The 22699-nt window shown below is 35.1% G+C and overlaps 1 protein-coding gene across 1 annotated transcript in view; it reads left to right on the forward strand.

Annotated features, from left to right (window-relative positions):
• Positions 1-2390: 2390 nt before the first annotated feature.
• Positions 2391-22699, forward strand: part of LOC145972387 (uncharacterized) — a 108349-nt gene continuing 88040 nt past the window's right edge. The window contains exons 1-2 of the mRNA XM_083100950.1: positions 2391-2451; positions 12537-12669. Coding sequence (XP_082957076.1) covers positions 2391-2451; positions 12537-12669 — 194 coding nt within the window. The remainder of the gene's footprint in view (positions 2452-12536; positions 12670-22699) is intronic.

Here is a 22699-nt window from a genome sequence, read left to right on the forward strand (position 1 = left end):
TACTTAAAATACTATTCTAGAAAATATTTACTGAATCGGATCATAATTTTTATCGATCATAATCAGATGTTTGTAACAAAGAAAATCTGCTACAACAAATGATATATTTCTTACTTTAGCAACCGTCAAAGAAGTTTATATAAAAAAAAAAACCAGAAGGAAATATATGTTAATAATGATTAATCAGTTTTATTCTCGAATCAAACTTTGATTTGCAAAGATTTAATTTATATTTATTGATTTCTTTTAATTAAGAATCATTTAAATATGAAATGACTAATTTTTGTTTAAATAAATTTTTATTAATTCCATATTTATTCAAGCTTTTCAGGAATTTATTTGGATTTCTTTCTAACTTGTCCATTGTCTCATTTTTACCTTACCTTGCGAGCAAAGTGAAGAAAAGTCGTTCTGGTGACTTGTTCACGATGCAATCGTACGTAACCGAAATTCTGCGGTGCGACACTCACTCCGTATCACATTTCCTTTTCGCCCGAGGCGCCATAGTGTATTATACGTCCACGTAGAATAAAGATCCTTTGACAAAATTCTCCCAAGGGACCCTCTTTAGGGACGGCTATATGGCCACCAGGAAATGACTGAACCGCGTTAGGATATTAAGTTATGTTAAAGGCGTCTCTCCCTGTCTCTAAGAAAAATGTGTGTAGGCCCTCGCGGACCTACGATCGAGAGAATCCTGCTGGCTCAGGGTGATTGCAACTGAGTCACTAAACTATTTTAGTATTTCCCAAAATTTTGCTTCTTGTATTTGTGTTATATATAACAGAAATTCTTCTTAAACGTAATACATTTAAAGAAATTAACTATTCATATCCAGCAAAGATGCAATATATTTATAACAAATTTATTAATTTTCGATTATTATTAAAAGTTTTATGTAACGTGATATATCACGTAAAATCTTTGTGTCTCAAAATCTTTTGTGTACTGTTCTAAGTTGGTTGTGCACTTGTGATGAAAATATAATGAAGTAAAAATGTCAATAAGTTAAGTTTAAAATTGTATGATACACGTTTCTGAAAAATGTGAATCAAAATCATTGTTCTAATATAAAAATCTCAATCTATTATATATTTTAGTTGAACGTATCTAATATATATGATAAAAAGATTATACATATCAATTCACAATGCAAAGAATTTTTCTGATATCCAAAGTATGTTAGGAAGTTTAAAAAAAGATTGCAAAAAACGACGTATATTTTCACATCTATCAATACTGGCTCCAACTGGCATAACTAAATAATTATCCAACGACTCGTGAATGCAACCGCCGGGCCTATATTTTACGGCCACGGTTCGCGTAACCGGCGGGACTTGCAAAAAGGCGAGAAATATCAATAAAGATACGAGAATAACCATAACGTCAGTTCCTCGGAGACCGGTCGTTGGCTGTAACCAATGAAGACGTAAACCCATGTCCACGCGTAATTTAGAGTTCTTTAGTCCCAGTAGGTGGTTGGCCACCACCTGGGGCTCGAAACACCTTATCGCGCCCACGGCTACTACACCCCATGCCTCAGCTCTTCTTTCTTTCTACAGTCAACCGAAATCTGAACAGCAATATGTTTAATTATATTCCGATATTAGCCTAATATCACAACTGCACAATACTGCGTATAACTTTGATATTTCAAATTTCCATTTTATCCTTGAAATATTTATATATTGCAAGATTCGTGATGACATATATATTATCTTTCTATTAAAAAAAAAAAATTAAAATTGATTTCATCAAACTCGTAATAAACTTGTTAGTCATCAATGTTATTTTAATCAACAATGATTTTTATTTTATACTTTAAATATGTTTATATGATTAACAGAAAATTTATAAGTATCGTATCATAATTTTTTTAATATCAATAAACAGAAAAATCTGTTACAGCTTTTCTGGTATTAAACAAGAAAGTAATCTTTGTGATCAATTTATACCTTTAACATTTTATTTGACAAACATTTTAATTTTCCGTGCTCTTTATATCTCAAAATACACGTACTGACATTAAACAACAAATGTGACATATTTCTTACTTTAGAGGAATATATATAATTTTTCTGTTTTATTGTATAATGCAATTTTAATTTTATCAATACAATATATCGTAAATTTTTCAATTGTATATCAAAATATTATATAAGATACGATCTTGTCTTTATCTGTATTTTTTTCTTTAATAATTTCGACCAAATTCTAGATGCGTGAATCACGCACGTTCACGGAATGAGGTTGCCTTACAAGCTGCCGTGCTCGGATATCGTACTACGCGTATTAGTCGACACGCGCGGACATCGTCTAGAGGGGAGAAAAAAGGCTTCTCTCTCGCGGCGGCTTTCGTGAGAGGACAACGTTTGCGCCCCAGGGTCAGGATGGTCGCAGCGAGCGGTCAACTGGGGCCTGATGCCGCGGCCGACATTCGACCTGACGCTGGTGCATACGCCGCACCCATTACTTTCAATTTATGTTCCTCGCGATCCTTAAATCGGCAAACTTTCGGGGACCGCCCGCAAGGCTCTCTGAAGCGCCACTAAGATATACAGGGTGTTCTGAGCGTTCGTCGCGGTTTCATCTTGGAAATTCTTCGATTAATTTGGAATCTTTGTAAAAATTAGTTTGACCGCTATTTCTCGTAATTTTTTAATAAATAAATATTAGACACCTTCATAGCTAATCTTTAATATAAAATTCTGCAATTATTAACATTTTAATTTCGATAACAGAATTTCTACCTAATTTTATATTAGATTGATATTATATTTTGAAAAATTCTTCGAAAATAAAAGATAAGATAGCAGTGTTTTTTCTATATCATCAATACAGCGTTAATGCTAAACTGTTTTAAATGGATATCAAATATTGACAAATTGATCAATAATTATAAATTCCGATTTACATGTATGTGTATATATATGTAGAAAAATCCTTGTATGATAATTGACGGATAGTTAAATGTATTTAAAAAGTTGTTTCTTCATATATGTATATATTAATTTGTCTCAGTATTTCTGACGCAATAAATTTCTGATATTTTTATAATTTATAAAGATATTATATGTTTATAATATTCTTATTTACTAAATTTTTAATTTTTTTAAATATAATATATGTAATAATTATAGGAATTGAATTTAAACAAATAAGTTCAGATATCAAGCAATTAATAAGAATAAATAAAGAATAATATATAAAGAATATTATTTTATGCATATCATTACACAAATCCATTATCTCGAGATGGAAAATAGTTTAGCTCACCGATATGATATGCAATAGCGGAATTGTAATAGAGCACATTACTCTATAAAATGCAAATATATACAAATTAAAAAATTAACCAATATAAACCAATATCTAAAATAATATCTCAAAAGATAATCATTATGCTTATAATTAATAATTTTTCATTCGTTTTTTTAAAACTATTTAATTAAAAGAAGTAACATAATATCTACTAAGATTTTTTCAATAAACATTTATAAAATATATAATAAATGAAAATATATAATTATTATATAATTTAAATAATTATAAATTCGAAGCAATATTGCAATACTTTATATATATATTTGTACATGATGTGTATAAAATATTTTAATTCGATGTCAAAAAATATATTTAAAATCTTTAATGAAATTTCGACACGCATGTAAAATCTAGAATATATTTTTCTGTACATATAATTATGTGTAATAATCATATTAGATAATAATATATAAAGTAAAAATTACTGTGCTCCGAAAATACGCGAACACTTAATTTCGCAAATAATTAGTAATTAATAAATAATAATAATAATTGATAAATTAAATATAAGTTATAGATTGCTCACCTTACGGTTGCTCCGTAGTCGCCTGATGCGTCGCCGGACCTCCTCCTCCTCCTCCTCCTCTCTTATTATGCTTTGGTGCTCCTTCGTAGTACTCTCCGGCGAAAACACTTTAATTACGATCGCGCGACACTTTGCACGGCATTCCCGACATTAATCACATGCCACGTATACTATATTTCTTATTTTACGACGGAAAAACAATGCGAAAACCATAATCTGCTCGATATATGAAATCACGCGGCAAAATGTACCATCGCGCAGTGTTACCACCACTTCTATTAATAGGAATATATTAATATGTATCATTCATAGTGAATTCGAACACTCGTGTACTAGTAGATATAAAAGTTACTATATAAAATATCTAAAAATGCAATACATAAAAACACTATGACAATAAAATAATTAATGCATATACTGTTAAATAATATGGCAATATATCATTCTTGTTTTAATTATTTAAAATATTTACATTATTTTCTTTATAAATAACTTCATGTATAGCAGCCTTTAAAATATACTAATCTAGTAATCTAGTAGATACATTGAAAACTGCTACATATAAAGTATCTAAATGCAATATACATTTTAGTGGTAAATAATTTATGTATATACTGTTATAATAATATATTAACATAGCAATATATCACTATTGTTTTAATTATTTAAAATGCTTATGTTATCTTTTTATGCTAAATAATTTCATAGTAAATAATTTCATGTATAGTAACCTTTAGTACACTTTAGTGCAGTGTAGTGCCAACAACCAAATTTATCACTTATTAATTTTCCGCATTCAGTTGGTAAAACTGAAAAAGATTTGCACTTTACGCGCCAGTGGATCGGTTCGTCTACAATAATTCAATTCGTTACGACAAATAGTATACTAATTATATTATTACGTAAGTGAATAAATTAATCACATATTAAAGATAAATATCCAAATGCAATATTCGATAACATTTCGTTGCTTCGTTGATTACTCGCGCGATTGATTCTGATAGAATAAGTTGCGTAAGATATCTGTTTGAACAAATTGACGAGACGAAGCGTAAAAATACCGAATTTTTACCACGCAGTTGGCAAACATTAAAGTAGACGTGATTAAACACGATTTATTAATTAAATACATTGTTAAGATAAACTCGATTCGATCTTAACCTATTCTGTACTCGCGATATTTTGTCAATAATCGAAAAATGATATCGGCAATTTTATTTAAATACCGCGTAATATTATGCAATTGGAATTGATTATATATATAATTAAGATTCAATATACCATCCGAAAACATAGAATTGCTTAGAATTTGCTAATACTTGTGATCAAAATTCGACGGAATAATATGACGACGGAACGGCTTGTGTTGTTGCTTACTCGCTCGAGTCTCACCGCGCGTATGACAACAAGGCCACTAACTGTCAACAATAGCGTGCTACGTGCATACACAAAAACAAGGCCGAATACAACGAATTTCGTTGCTACCACGATATATTTAACACGCTGTTTTACTTAATTTTTACTTACATTATAAATAAATGCGCGATATTCCGTATGCATGTGCGTTTCTTGTGGAATTAATTTAAACGGTTAATTTTGAGTCTCATGGCTCTCTCTTTATTACTTTAATTATTCGAATCTGAAATGAATAAGTCGCGTAAAATTGTTTTTGTTTACGAGTAGTTAATTACAATAATCGTAAAATATGATTGATTGTCTTTCTAAGAAATTAATTTGACGACGAAATATTCAATGTGTATGTGTGCGCGTGCGATGCGATTAAAAAAATCCGAATATTAAGAAATAATTGTCACTTTAAATTTCGGAATGAATTAATAATTTCAATTTATTCTGTCGCTTCAAATTCTAGTTTAAATAATTCGCAGATGTAATATAACAGAGATATAACATGTATAATATTTATATGTATACAAGTGTGGAGAGCGCGACTCATGTCACTTTCCGAGGCTCAATGTGTGAATGATAACAAGATGAATGTAAACAATATATGTTTAGTACCTTCTATTGCTTCTCTTATAAAGTGATAATATGAAAAAGTGGAATTTTGTGACGTATAGAGCGAAGACGTGTATTGTTTACGCTCGGTCGTCCTATTATCATTCACACGGCAACACTCGTGCGAGCAAGTAGTGAGACGGATCGCTCCATTTATAAATGTTATACACATTATATCTCTGTTCATTTAATTATTAATAAATAATTAATTGAGTCATGGGTCTCTTTTTATTAGTTTAATTACTCGATTCTTTAAATGAATAAAATGAATAAAAAATAAATAAAATTCTTTACGTTAACATGATTAATCGCTAATTATAATAATTATAATAAAATATGATCGTCTTTCTAAGAGATAAATTTGATCAAATGTTACATCTTACGAAATATAATCGCGATTAATATATAAAAATAGTCAATAAAACGACATGTTTTGCAGATACTTGATCACAGATCATTGGTTTGAACGAATTATATATTTATTCACTTACGTTACAAAGTGCGCGCGAATTCCATACTTTTCGTTAACATTGACAAGGTGATGTCTCGTGAATTTTAGCTGCGCGATTTTTGAGAACTCAAATATAGTTTTTAATTTTAGTCTTCCGTCGCAAAAAAATAATAAAGTATGTCGTGTACGATTAATGTCGGGAGTGCCGTGCAAAGTGCTACGCGATCGTAATTAACGTGTTTTTGCGAGTGAGTGCCATGAAAAAGCAGCAAGGATAAAGAAGAGAGGAGAACGAGGAGACTCCGAGAGGCGTCAGACGATGACAGAGCAACTGTAGAGTAAGTTTTTATTTAATTTATTATTTGTTATTTTTGTGAAACTGCGCATTCATCTCTGCAATAGTGCACAGAGAAAAATATCATTCTACTGCCAAGAAAAGCGATTACTCAGTTTATTTTTCTTTTTTTAAGTAATAGTTTTCTTCAACAAAGAATATATTCTTGATAATAGTCTTAAAATATACTCATCAGAAGTGTTAGAAAATCTCATTATCATGTACTCAAAAGAACAATTTATTTTCTCTTCAAGAATATTGTAAAGTTGTATATCAAAGAAAAATCAAACTTACTTTACGCCAATTCTTGTAATAAGCAAACCAAATTTTTGTTTTAATTTAATATTTTTGACTAAAATACTGCACTTGCTAAAATTCAGAATATATTTAATTAAATTTAATGCTTGTGGTGAACTTATGATATAATTGCGGATATACAAACTTATGATATATACATACTTAAAATTAATAATATTTATTTGAATACAGTATACATTTTTCTCTGTGATTCATTGTGCAACATTATGTCTTTAAATATCCAAAATATTCTTTTTTAATATTTAAAGTATTAATAATATACATATATATATATATATATATATTATGTTATAAAAAAATATTGGACAACATTGCATGTTTAAAGTATATTATTTAAATTATTTTTGTACTATAAGAATTAGATCTTTATTTATTATATATTTTATACACATTTATATATATTTAAAGATAGATTATTTTGGCATTTATGATTTCTATCGTTGCATCTCTGCTTAATGAACAAATACAAAATTTAATCGCGTGAAATAATTATTTTCTGAAATTAGTAGCAGCACGTAACGTTTGGCACTACTTGATTTGAAAACCTTTAATATTATTTCATGATTTTCTCTCTCTCCTTATCTTTAATTTCGTATATAATTATTAAAAATCAGTTGCACATTTATCGATCGCAGAAACTTGAATAATAGTCTATTAAAATCATGCGCATTCCTCATGAATCGCTCTATGCACATATGGTGTATATCTCGTGTATATTTCGCGTAAATGCGTGCTTGGCGAAGGTACAGGGCATATGCGTGTCGGAATCGTTTTTCGGGTAGGAAGAGAGCAAAATCGCACGCGCGTTCCAGAGAGAAAAAGATCGGTTTGATGGCGAGGGGTTGGAAGGATAGGGGACAGGGATTGCAGCGCAGGAATATCGTGCCCGATGCGTACACGTGCACGCGCACGATCGCGTGGTGGGTGAGCTCGATATCCCCCTCGTAACTCTCTCTTCGGTCCGTATTTTTGCGGATCGTACGCGGGGACGTCACGTCGAGAGTACCAGGGATCCGATAAACAGATTTCTGGAGGACGCGCCCGCGCGTTTCATACTGCGTTCACTCACGCACACAAGTTGACGAGGACTGCGGATCGCGCGAATTGAATTCTTCGTCGTAAAATTTCAACGTTCGTGATATGGAGGGGAATTCGTTTTGATTTTTTCTTCCTCTGCGTTACTTTTCTTTGCAAAGCGTTTACACGCGTTCAGCGATATGTCGAGAGATTAAGAGCGCGTGAAAATTATGCGAGAATTTCTAAAGCCAGTTAAATTAAAACACAAGCATATGCACATTGAAACAACACGATTCTAATATTATTAACTTGGTAATTGTAATGGATAAATATTTGTTATATTTGTAAATGATTCATTGCGATATTATGATTTCGTTACATATCGAAAGTGCTGTATATGTATTAATATAAAATCGATGTTATAAAAGTAATTTTTGTATTTCATCGAGTCATTTGCGTTCGACTGATTTCAAGTATTTTGTCGATTATTATTTTAGACGAATATATTTGGATTATTATTTTAGACGAATATATTTATCATGATATATTTATAAATTATATATTTATATATTTATAAATTGGATTTATTATTTATATATTTATAAATTGGATTATTATTTTAGACGAATATATTTATCATGATATATTTATAAATATGTACTAAAAATATTTAGACATTTCCTATATAATTTAAATTTGATTTCAAATTTGATTTTCAATAGTTTAATAAAAAGCTACATGTTTTTTTAACGAAATCACAATACCACAGTAAATCATTCACGAAAAATTATAGCGCAAAATTTCGCGAACGCGTATCGATGACATTCGAAATAACTTAGCACGTAAGATTTTCTCGGTCACCAGACAAAAATCATACTAAACGTTAATCGCTTCGTCGATATCATCGGTTTTTAACAGCTGAAAAAGGGGATAGAAAATGGGACGTTCCTCTTCAAGGGCGTGATTCTTGATCGGAGCGACTCCCTAAGAAGGTCGAGAGCTGGTTTACGTCCGTTTCTCGCTTTTAGCAGACGGCGATACGAGACCCGGCTGGAGAATAAGAGAGTTGTCTCTCACAATGCGGTCCCTTCCAACCTGATGGATCGAAGTGAGTTTTGAAAATGTATGCGCACACGGCCAGATTCACAAGGAGGGCTGTAAACCCCGCCTTAGGCCAAGCTCTCGGGAGGGTCCCTTACATTCAGCGCTGAATTTCACCCTATACCTCGCAAACGGAGAGCACCCTTCCGCACACCTCGCTCCGTTTTCCTCCCTTCCTCCCCATCTCTTTCTCCCTATTGCCTCCCTGTCTTGTGTGTACGAGTTTCATGCCAAGGCAGTGACCCACGAACCAACATATTGGCGTTGTTTGAAGAACGAGAATTGCTTGGCGCGCCACTAGGGTTGTTCCCGTGACACACACCAATGTCGATTGATCGATTTTACGACCGCACGATCCTGCAAATCGCCATAAATACCGGAGAACTCCTTTTCGTATAGTCGCGTAATAAAAAATACGCGTGCGTCGCTCGCGTGCGGATAGAATGCGGTTCTCTAGCGCGCTATCGAGACCCTTAACGAAAGTCACGCGAGAACGCTCAAGTGAGAAACTGGCGTATTCGATGGTATAATGATCAAAGGTATCCACTTACACATCTATTCACATATATCTATTCACACATAAAGTTAAAGCTTTTAAGGAAAATGATTATACGCTTATATTTTTTACGCTTATTACTTCTTCTCTATTTTTAATATGAAATTTTGCTTTTGTGAAATTTATTATTTACAAATGTGTGTATAAATATTTGATTAATGAAGGTAGTAATACTGATAATTAACATTGAAAAGTTATTATTTTTCTAATTAGTTTAATTAAAATTAAAATTTAATTTAATAAAAATTAATTTAATTTAAAAATTATTATTTCTCTAATTAATTACTAATTTTTCAAATTAGTAAAGTTATTATTTTTCTAATGATATAAAAATTGTTTAATAACTACATTTTGATAACAAATGCTAAAGCGCTATAGTTGTGTGGTGACTTTTAGTTTTGAAAAAATGATGTAATATTACAATGACGTATTTTTCGCATAAATTGACTGCGAACTTAAACTATGAAAATAAAATAATTTAACACAATTTAGATACAAGTAAATTCGCAGATAAATTATCCAGATACAAAATTATTCTTAACTTTTTCAGCACTTGTACATTAAGAGAGACTCATAAATTTACGATTATTCAAATTGATTCCCTTTCCGCGAGGGAACTCGACGGCGAGTATCGATACGTGGCCTGTCGATTGCGCGCGATTTTAGTCTCGAATTTATCCGCCCCCGCCGGTATCTCCCGTCGGCGTTTCACCTCCGCCACCGCGGGATTCTTTGATAATTGAGGTCTAGCCGGCGCATGTATAAGGAGGGATATTTGTTCTCTCCACTTAAAATCGAACCGCCTCACATTCCCATATTACGCGGGTTTCGTGCCGCTTTTCGCGTCCCGCATACCCCGCATCGGAATGCCGTAGCGTGTGCGCGCCGCCCACGCTGCATCTCGCGCACGCACACGCACACACACATGAGCGCGCGCGCGCGCACGTACGTACGTAGATGCGAGACGGGGTTGAGCGAGAGAGAGAAAGAGGGAAAAAGTGTTCACGCACACGCGCCTGCGGCCCGCACAGATTAAACTCACGCACAGTCCGGCCCCGGGGGCGGCGTGCCAGCCAACTAATGAGAGAGACCAGCGACCGCGATGATAAAGTCTCTGGCTCGTTCGTTCCATACTAACGCCCGAATCGTTTCCGTCGACCACGACGAGAAGGGGGCCTTTACTCCTTCTTCAGGGGCACCGCCGATGTGTTTCGTGGGCAGAGCGAATTTAATCCTTTAAGGACTCGATCTCTCGCAAGTCGCTATACCTTAGGAAAGCAATGATAGCGTAGACGAGAAGGGTGGCATACCAATGTAATGTTTTTAAACCATACAAGGGACGTCTGTAAATTCGTTATGTTTGTTTAAAATTTGCATATACGTGTAAAAAATATGGGATTGAATTACACATATTAATAATTATATTAATATGTTAAATGTCATATCTAATTGTAACTTAAATTGAAATATATATTTAAATTACACATATTACTAATAATTATATTAATACATATTATTAATAATTATATTAACTGTCACATCTAATTATAACTGAAATATCATATTTTTGATAAATGTGATTTGAATAAGAAATTTCAAAATTGATTTTTTTGAAGCGATTGAAATTTATTTGAAGATACTTGTGTACACATCTAATAATATATTAGCATGTCTATTATTTATTTATAATTGCAATCTTAAAAGTAGATAACAGTGAGAGATAGATGTTATTCTGCTAATATTTAATACGGGATAATCAAGTAAATTATGCGTATTGTGCAATCGAGAAAATCATGTTCCAACAAAACGCATTGTATCGTATTGTTTATGAGAGTACTCTCCTGGCAATGTAGAATGCATCGTTAAACCGATGACCAAAGAAGCCCTACGGTGTGTTTGCTATTTGCAACAGCCCAATTTGCCTATTGGTCCAAGTTTATGCCGTAACATGTTACCGAAACAAAGAGATAGCCGCAGTAGAAAATTAAAAACTAACAATAAGAAAATGCTATTTGTAGTTTAGCGGAAATAGATTGTAAAGCGTGTATTGTAGTTGAAAAATATTTATAAATACTTTGAGAATTTTCTTGTTTCTCAACAATACAACCATTTTGGATTTCGAATTTTGATAAAAACAAATTTGATTATCGCGATTAATATACGTAATTTGTACATAAATTGCAATATTTTGAAACCAACATAAATTGCAATATTCTGAAATCAACGTAATAAAAAAAAGTGATCCTTTTTCTAAATAATAAATTCACAAATTAAAGACTTAAAAAAAGAAAATGAAAGAAAACAATTCTATTTAACCGCGCAAGCATGCGTCGCATCAAAGTCAAATTGCCCGCCGAGCTTGCGGTAAATTCAAAATATGACAGATAACGCGCGCAACATTTTCACTAGGTTAATCTTTCCTAGTCGGACCGTTCCTTCCCAAAAAAAAATTCCATTTCGCGGGAACAGCTCGTCCCCCTCCTTCTCCCCTCCTCGCGATGGAATAGAAAGTGTCGAGGAATTGACACGGCGATTAATTAATACGATCATTAGTGATGAAGCGTATGAACGAGGGGAAGGGAAGTGAGGTGAAGGAGCAGGGGGGAGGAGGCACGCCGCGACAATGTCCTCCCGTGCGCGCAAAGTGCTCGTCGCGCCCCCTTCCCCCCCCCCGTCCTCTCCCGATTCTTTTCCGGAACATACTACCGGATCACGCCGCGTAACTGGCGCCCCCGGCGACGACGAGAGTCGCTGTTTTACGACGTGGGGAGGAGACGCGAGGCGAAGTGAGGTGTACGGTGTACCCTGACGGGGCCACGCGATGTCGTCTACGTAAGCTGGTGCGCGAAAGGTACGTCGTACTGTTATTAGGATCGTTAAGTTCGCCTCGGAGGGCGAGCGGTTGTCGGTCGTTTCCACGTTTCGCTTGGCGGGATACCAGCTGATTCGAACGTACGTCAGACTCGGCATCGCGACGTCGCTGGCAAGATTGCGTTCCGGGGAATAGAATCGAATCATCACCCGAGGTGAGTCGTATTTATTATCTCATATGCGTATCGAGTTACCGAGAATTTCGTCTCGTTGAGATTCTCACTCTTGATTATTACGTAACAATCGACCCTAACATCTCTTTCTCGGAAAAACGTTAGCATTATTTCGTTCTATTGGTTTTCTATTTTCCCATCTTCATATTTATGCATTTTATCTCGCTGTCAATTGCACAATTAATAAGATTTAGGCCCTGCGCACAATAGGAAAAATATTAAATATTAAATATTAAATTTATAGAAAGAGAAAAAGAGAAGAGAAGAGTTCCTTTCTTTTTCTCTCGTTCTATAAACTTAATATTTAATATTTTTCCTATTGTGCGTAGGGCCTAACTTGATCTAACCTAATCTTGCTCGATACATAAGTGATGCCATCTATCTGAAAATAGTGACATCGTGCAACAAGTGACGTTTAATGGCGTACGTGTAAGTGCGCATCTCGTAGTTTCGATCGCGCCGCGAAATAAATCCGCGATCAAAGAAATCGCAGATCGCATCGATATTCCGCTGGCGGAGATCTACGCGGCCCCCTTGTGTAAAAGCACACCGCGGGGACTTCAAAGGGCGTCGCGCGCGCCGTTCGGATTCAAAGTAGCACGAGAAATCACATTTTAAAAAGAACTCGCAAAGTCCAGACGTCAGGTAAGCCGGCAATTTGCATGCTATTATCGCGAGGCGTTTGTACTCCTGGGCGACGATGGGGCGCGTTTTACCGGGACTTGTTTATTATAATTACGAAAGTTTGGATTCTCCCTCTCTCCCTCCCTCTCTCTTTCCCGAGCTCGCTCCCTTTCGCTATCCGCGCCCACGCAGCCTCCGCGAAACGAAGTTTCAGGAAAATAAGAAAGAGGAGTCGCACAGAGAGTTGTACGCCGGAAAATGGACGTTTGAATAAATACCGATTACGCGCGTTTCTCCCGGAGAAGCGGTAAATATTTATTCGTCGCGGAGGAAAAAAAAAATTCTCTTCGCGTCGCCTGACAATTTGGCTCGCTCTCCGCGAGCTTAAGGACGATAGGATCCAAGATGGAGACGAGTAGATTGACGTAACAATACGACGAGATACGTATTACGTAGGTGTAATCCCATCTCGATGCGTATCGAGAGAGAAGAGCGCTTGAAAGGGTATCGAAAATTTGCCACGCGCTTGAGTCAACAAGCTCTACGTCACGCTTTAAGGATGGGGGCGGAGGACTATACAACGTGATCTCTCGAGTTTGTGCGGACGTGTTTATAGAAAAATCACCTCGCGATCTTCACGTTTTCGGAACGAGAATGGGGTCCTGGCACCTGACAGCCCGGAGCGTTCGCTACGTGAAAGGATACCCGGGGGACGCACTTCGTTTGCGGTCCTCGCAATCAATAGAGGATCGATTTGTGGTAGTATCCTTTTGCAGCGGGAAATTTGTGGATCACCGGGTACTTATTGATCCGACGTTCTATTGATTGTTCGTCCTTTTTACTGACGCACGGAAGGATTTGCTATCGAGCCGAGCGATTGAAAACGTCCCTTCGATCGAAGCATCATTTGTCTACTAAGATAATAAATCAGCTGTTTAAAAAATTGCCTCTTGTCAATGATTTATTATGTGTATAAAATATTTTTTTTATATTAATATAGGAAATAATAATATCAAAAAATTCTGCTTGCAATAAAAATTATTTAAAGATTAAAATATATTTAAAATATATTTTATTATATATCTATCATTTTATATATGATAAAAATTTTGTGAGAATTTTACATTAGTAAATTTTATAAATTCTCATATATCAATGCGAAAATATTAATCATAAATTCATATGCTATTTTTATCGTGGATAATAAGAAAATTTGTTGTCGAGTTTGGATGTATATACAGGGTGGTACGCGCGTCAATCGCACTTTAGCAGTTATAGATATATCGGTCTTCTCGCGACGGGCGCAAACCACTTAGACGTAGTCGAAGTTAGGCCATCGCCTCGGATTATTAGGTAATTAGGCTAAGATGGTCCTGGTGACCAGCCCGATGATGGAGTGGCACGGTATATGCGCGACTACCTACCGATGGATAAACACATGGGCAGATTACACGGCGCTCTCGGCTCTCGCATAGATATATGCAATTTAACTAGTAATTTCGAACTTACAGCGGCTTAACTTCGGGAGTAATGATGTGGTAGTTAAATTGCATCACACGAACGACTTACGGCGTTACAACGTCACGTCCTCTAAAACAAAGTGGATTATAGTGGATTTCTTGGAAAATATCTTTTAGGGCAGAGAGAAAGGTAGAATATTCCTCTAGAAAATGTGCCTCTTTTCTCCTTTAAAATAAGATAAATCGTAAAAAAATTTAGAATATGATATCAATGTCGTATAAAAGAATTGGCTCATGAAAAGAATTTCGTCAAAAATATTTCATGTTATTAAGAAACATGATTCAGTATTATAATTAAAAATAAAACGTTTTAAATATGTAAATATATAGGGTTGAAAATTAGGATTAAAAATTAAATAATAAAGTAGGATTAAAAATTAAATAAATGTTTGTAAATATATTATAGGTATTATCTATTGGCATTTTGAGTTTTATTTTTAATTATTTATACTGAAGAAGATAAGGAAAATTAAAAGAAGAGGAAGCTTAGAATTTTAAGTCGAATATTTTTATTTCTCTTTTGTAAGTTTTCATCAAACTTACCAATATCTAAATCATTTTTATCAAAATTTTTTTAATATTTCTATATTTTACTCTAAAAATCAAGAAGCTATTTAGTGAAAAAATAGCAATACTATCATATATTCGCTATTTATGCAGCAGTAATCATCGCGTAATTTCTAATTAATAGTTAAAATGAGGAATAATTTTCGTTTTCTTTAAGTAAATCGCGATCGATCATTGAATATTGACGTGTGATTGACGAAAAATATATAATTTTTTAAATATATATATAATTATTAAATATATATATAATTTTTTAAATATTTTTATACTTTATTCTAAAAATCAAGAAACTATTTAGTGAAAAAATAGCAATATTATCATACATTTGCTATTTATGCAGCAGTTCAGTAATCATCGCGTAATTTCTAATTAACAGTTAAAATGAGGAATAATTTTCATTTTCTTTAAGTAAATCGCGATCGATCATTGAATATTGACGTGTGATCGACGAAAAATATAGAGAGAAATCTCCGTTTCCTCTCTTCATTACCGTAGGTTAAATGGAGATGGTAATCCCTTTGATTATTTCCATCTATGCACGCGAATCGCATTTACGGGCGGGATATCGGAACCGTTGTCGACGTAACAACGTTCGTGTGGCACGAGTGACGACTTGTACCACGCGACTCCGCTCTCGACTTGACCCCATTCGACCTCACACTCGATCTGTACTCGACTTCGGAGTCGAATCGACGGAGTCTCGTTAATTGCGCAACGCCAGGCCTCGTTGTTTGTCGATCTTTTACTCCAAGATTCGTTCCACGGGCGATTCACGAACCGCCGCCGATGAATACCGACGGAGATCGGCATCAGGTTGTTCCTGGGCGCTAATATAACACCGGCACTCTTCTTCTTCCTCCTTCTCGATCGAGTCACGATCCAACATAGGCGTGGTGCGCGGCGCTTTCCAACGAGAAGACGGACGGCTTGACCTCTCCCGCAACTTAACGTAGAGTTCGATCTGTTGCCGGACGCCACGATCGAGAATGGCGATTCACCGTCATCCGCCCGTGAAATCGGTTCTTGCGACGTCGATTGCGGGGCTAATGATTGACTATGGTTTCTCCTTAATATCTGAAAAACTCGCGCGATGTGTAACTGGACTAAAATTATCGCGCAGACGAGCTAATGAACTATCACTATAGTCACTTGTACGATTTATAGAATTTATTTTTTTTCAATATAATAAAACAAGCATTTGCTTATTACTAAGTATTCGAAATCTTAAAGTATGGCGGGTATTAAATGGCTCTTCCCATAAACATTTGCACTTGAACAGAAAACAGTTAATTTGTATAAATAATAACAGTTAATTTTTTTAATTATCATTTATCACTTTATCATTTGTACGATTTATGGAATTGATTTTTTTCAGTGTAATAACACAAGCATTTGCTTATTGCTAAGTATTCGAAATCTCAAAGTATGTCGGGTATTAATGGCTCTTTCCAATAAACATTTGCACTTGAACAGAAAACAGTTAATTTGTATAAATAATAACAATTTTTTAATTATCACTTACCACTTTATCATTTGTACGAGGATGTACGATTTATAGAATTGATTTTTTCTCAATATAATAAAACAAGCATCTATCTGTTTATTGCTAAGTATATTTGAAATCTCAACAAAAAGTATGGCGGATATTAATACCTTTTTTTTCAATGAACATTTATATGTTGAATCATATAGAAAACAATTAATTTATAAATAATAACAGTTAATTTAAATTTTTTTATATTGAAATCGATTGCACGGTCAGTCGCGGATACACATAAATGGATCGGCGAGCGACATGGCGCCCAAGGGCACTGCATTGAGGACCGTTGTATTAAACTGCCATGACATTCGTAGTCTCGACTGAAGAGAATTACATGGAAATGAATCTGTGACATACCGTTATTTATTGGAAATAATCAATATTTAATGTTGTTAAGCGTAGGATTGGTCGACGATATATCCTATTATGTATAGTATCTGATATATTAAAGATGAATCTCTTAAAATGCATGGTACAATCATTGATTCGGTCTATGTATGAATCATTGATTCGGTCCATATTCTCTTGAATGAGACTATATATGAAATATTATCGACGCGATGTTAGACTTTACAGTTACAGATTATCCATAATTGTTTCGAAGGAAGGATTGAAGTAAAATTCAAATTGAAAGACATTCGTTGTTTCGTTTATAATTGAACTATAAAATGTTTATAATGAAATGTAAAATAAATGTAAAATTAAATGACAACGCACAGATAAATTTTTATAGAAATTCAATGATAATTGCATCATGAAAAATTTGTTTTCTTATATTATCTTTTCTTATAACGTGTAACTTCTTGTATTGTAATCCATTTTCGCATGCATTTATAATTGTATAAGTACAATTAATAATTGATAATTAATAATAAATAAAAACTTAATTTTGAATTAATACATAATAATTTTTTTTCATGTGCGTAACTAACAATTTATATTTTTATGAAATAAAAATTTGAATTTATTTGAATGAAATAAAAATTAATAAGATATATAAATATATAAAAATAATAAATATAATTAATATAAAAAAATTATATAAAAAATTAATATAAAAAATAAGACATACAAATATATAAAAATTTAGAAAATTGATGGATGATTGAACAATCTCTCTCTTTAATCAAACAACCTTTAATCTCTCAGCATTTTCTAATCGATCTAAATGAAAGAATCAAATGAGAAATTTTCGGTTTATAGAAAAAAACAGAAAGAAAAACGAGAAACTTTGGAGAAGTTTTTCGCCTGCTATAAAGTAGATATCGACCGACTCCATACACGAAAACACACTTTCCAAATGGCTGCATTCCAACATAAAATCAGCGGCGCTCGTCACCGCTCGCCCACCCCCGCCGCGCATAGGGAGCAAACGAGCTCGGCGTAGATACGCGAGACCAAATACTGCGGGGAAAGGAGACGAAGTGAGGGAAAAAAAAAGAGAGAAGCCGACTCTAAAAGGGGAAGAGGAGAAGAAAGAAGAGAGGGCGGTAATAACGCCGGTGTGAAAACTCGCCGAAATCTCTGGGATGTAAGAAGATGGACGGGGGAGGAAGAGAGAGAGAGAGAGAAAGAGAGAGAAAGAGAAAGAAAATGGGGAAGGAGGGGAGACAGAAGCTGCGTCTTGGCGTCGTACTCGTAGAGGATTCTCTCTTTCCCTCCATGCCGTCACTTTTTCCCACTTCCACTCTTCCTTCTTCCCCTCTTCCTGCGCCGCTCCCGTTTTCTCCTTAACGCGACGGAGGCAAAAGGTACGAGTGGGATGGGCGAGGAGTCGAGGCAACGACAACAGGGACGTACGAAGAAAGGGGCTGCAGCGTGGTAGCTCGCAGTGCGCTGTGCACACAGCAGCATGGAGGGGTTAACCGGGGGGAAGGGCGGGAAGAGGAGAGGAGGAGGAGGAGGAGGAGGGGTGGATGAACCGGCGTGCGGTAGTGGCAGCACACCCAAGGAGCAGCTTACGGATCAGGAAGAGGGGGAGGAAACGAGGGGGAACGGGAGGAAGGGGCATCGATCGGTCATGCGCAGACTGTGCTAGGTTCCTGTCGTTTCCATCGTGTCGTGTACGTCCGCGTGCGAATGTATTTGTGAATTGTGCGACGCTGCCGAGGTAGAACTGGGATGCGGCGGTGGTACCCACAATCCAAGCATCGCAAACGCATCTTCTACGATACCCCGTCTATCCTCCTCTCCTCCCCCCCCCCCGTATCTTCCCTTTCCCTCGATTTTCTACCTTGCTACATTCTTCTACTTTTACTGATATGTTATATATCTGCGGAATTTTTCGGATAGATTTGAATATCATATGCGGAGTGAGATTACATACAAAGTAGTCGAGTAGTAATCTCGAAAAGTCACATTTTGAAAAAATTAATTAGAAGTGACAGTTATTATATGAAGTTATCGAAATATTTTTACAAACAAAAAAATGAGAGAAAAATTCTGTATTAATTATTTTCTGTTTTCTTTTTATCGAGAGCATTACGCTTTTTTCTTGCGGTATTTAATGGGTAAGAGAAAGAGAGATTCCAAGATATAAAAACTAGGTTAATCTTCTATTTGCGTGAACTATATTTTTTGCAACAATGCAATACCCTCTTTAGTAAAAATTTAGTATTTTTCTAAGTACATTTGACATTCTCTGTATGAATGTTATGAATAATTTTTTAAACTTTTCATAACTTTTGGTAAACTTGATTGATTTTGGACAATTTTGATATTAAATGACCTCGTGTAATCTTTGAATTTCGCATTTATAGTTATTGTGTTATTCTATATTTTATTATATATATGATGTCATATTTTTTCGATAAATTCGATAAACATTTTGCCAGTAATACAATTGTTTATATTTTTTAAATAAGTATTAAGCTCAAAAATTGGAAGTATTTATTTTTGCTAGCGCGATGATTTTCCCATTAAATTTTCTCATTATGATATGATGAGAAACAATCATTAAATATGTCTATATGTCTCTATTTTTCGCTTTATATAAAGTGTCTATCTCTTTTACTATTTTTTTTTAATAATCATAAAAATAACATTTATTTTTTTTAACTCATCTTTTTCCCAGTCAAATATGATATATAAAATTACTAAAACATTTATATCGAGAGCTATTTTATAATTATATCTACGCACATGCATACTATTAAAGTAAATTATTTGTTGATTAAAAAATATATATAACTTTAAATATACATATATGAAACTTAAAAATTAAATTACTTTTAAATAAACATATCTCTGAAATATAAATAGAAATAAATCTCTCGTCGGTCATTCATTGATGACAGTAAAATGATTTGCTCGATGCCTCTTTCACCCTTTTTCCGTCCCGGAAAATGTCCCGCAAATGCGTTCACCGCTAACTTTTCCCACTAAATCGCACGCTACTCATTCTCCTAGGATAAGCAATCCTGCCGCTCTCACCCGCGTAGGATAGGTAGGTAGGTTATATCGCGACCGCGTCGCCCCGTGCTCGCAGGGTTAGGTTAAGTTAAGTTAGGTTAGAGCCCGTCATCCCTCTCCGGCTCCACAGCAGGCAGGTATACGGAATAGAGCCGCGCAGGGTCCGTCATGTGACTGTAGGCGGAGGCACCACACCCCCGCGGGGGTAGGCAGGCGATAGTACGCGCCGCGGGTGGTAGCAGAGGCGCATCGTCGCCGCTGCTGAGGGGGTTGCACGAGGGCGGCCGGGTAGCGGCTTGGAAGGGAAGAGGGGGGGAGGCGTCGCGGCGCCTCTCTCGCCCGAAGCGCAGTGCGACGTCGCGACGCGCCACGTGCGGTGGGCCAATACACATCGGAAGTACACGGGAAACGCAACATAACGTAACGCGACGCGAAACCGGAAGTCGCCCTCGGTCACCGCACCTCGGCTTCCTCCCTTACTTTCGCGCGTTCCCTCGTGTCCCGCGCGTCCTCGTTTCGTGCCGGCTCGCCTGCCATCTTCGACGAGCTGCCGAGTGATTCCAAGGTGCGATCGAGGGTACACGTATCGTCTAGTATATTTGCGACAAGTAATATTTTGCGACGAGAGGAAGAGAGGGAGAGAAAGAGAGGAAAAGGAGCGCGGGGAAGAACGTGCAACCGGGGGTGGAGAGGGGATAAGAAAAAGAAAGTTGCAGAAGGAAAGAGAAGGAAGGGAGCCGGTTGGTAGGACCACGCGAGAGTAAGAGAAATAAAGAGAGAGAGGGACAAGGAGAACGCGAAAGTGTGAGAGAGGGATAAACTGACTGCGTTTCGAATTAGCCTCCGATAATCCGCTCGCGGATTAAGTTACGCGTGTGCGTACGTGCGCGCACGGTTCTCGCTCGCGGAAACGCATTTTCCTGCATTCATTTTTCGAGTCTCGTGCAAAAACGCGAGTTTTGCTGCCGGTTGCTGCCCGTCATCGCCCGTCGGTGAATCTCGTTGCGAGACCGGAAATACGAGACGAGGTGAGTTTGCATCGCACTTCGAGAGGCCGCGTTTTTAACTCTTAGACAGCGATTGGGGATTAAGTGTGTTCTGGAAAATATAATGAAGGAACATGTATACATATATGTCTAGTGTCTCGTGCGAGTGAACGCTAGGTGAATTGCATTGCAGTGACCTTGGGTTGTTATATGTTTAAAAGTGAAGTCTGAAGCGATCGTAGACGCATAGAGTTGCCACTTTTTAGAAGGTTTGAAAATAGCTATTGTGACTTTGCTCTTGAACACATTTTTCGCTAAATATTTTTATTATCGTAGAAAACGGTTTGCTTGATTCGAACGCTTTAAGGAATATTATTGTATTAAGGTAATCGTATTATATAAAAAAATTTATATATAACGTGTATATATATATATCAAATTTTCTTGTTTTTAACAAACGTGATATTTATTAATAAGTTTTACGCTTTGTTTTTGAAATTATAATTTAACAAAGAATCTTAAACAATGAAAGAAACAGAAATAATGTTGTAGAGATATTATTGTTATTGTGAACAAAATACAAAAAAAATACTAGATTGTAATATATTTCTCAATTTACTGTAGAATTTTTTAGCGATTTTTTACATATTTATAAATGTAACTGTAAATTTATATTTTATTTAAAAGTAGACATATTAATAGAGGCAAAAATATAAGAAACATATAGATAGTTTTTCGTCATTCATGAACAATGATTCTTCAGGAAAGTTAAACATCTTCTTTATGGAAGCTTGCAAATTTTATGATTTATTACATATACCAAATATACTAGGATAAATGATATTCAAAATAATGCAATATAAAAATCGTAGTAATTTTTCAATCGTCAAGTTTAATTTCGGGAAATTAATGATTTTTGATTGTAAATATCTGATTTAGTTTGTTTGTTTTTTTTTGTGAAAACAGTGCAAATTTGATATAATAATGAATAATATAGAGATAATAATCTATAGGTTAGATTAGTTTATTCGTTGCATGATATCAAATGCTAAAATCAGCGACGCCGATAATTTGATCACTATTTGATATTTAAATGCACAGGAGAGTACAATCAATGTAAAGTGGCTATGAGGATGTCGATTGAAATTGTACAATACTACACAGAAAATATGTGTGTTACATTTCCTGCGTTTAAATAATAATGATGTTCTTTGATTCGCACGATGAATTGGATATAGATGTGTGGTAAAAGATGCGTAGTGTTATTATGCGTGCGTTAAAGCGAGAACGATGTAATCGCATTTGATAGCCATTTATGAATATAGCGTTTTGATGAGATTTCAATAATAAATTCTTCTCTAAAG

The sequence above is a fragment of the Camponotus vicinus genome, unplaced genomic scaffold (genome assembly GCF_025532165.1).
Source record: "Camponotus vicinus isolate PSW18456_S1 unplaced genomic scaffold, iyCamVici1.0 SCAF_5, whole genome shotgun sequence".
NCBI lineage: Eukaryota > Metazoa > Arthropoda > Insecta > Hymenoptera > Formicidae > Camponotus > Camponotus vicinus.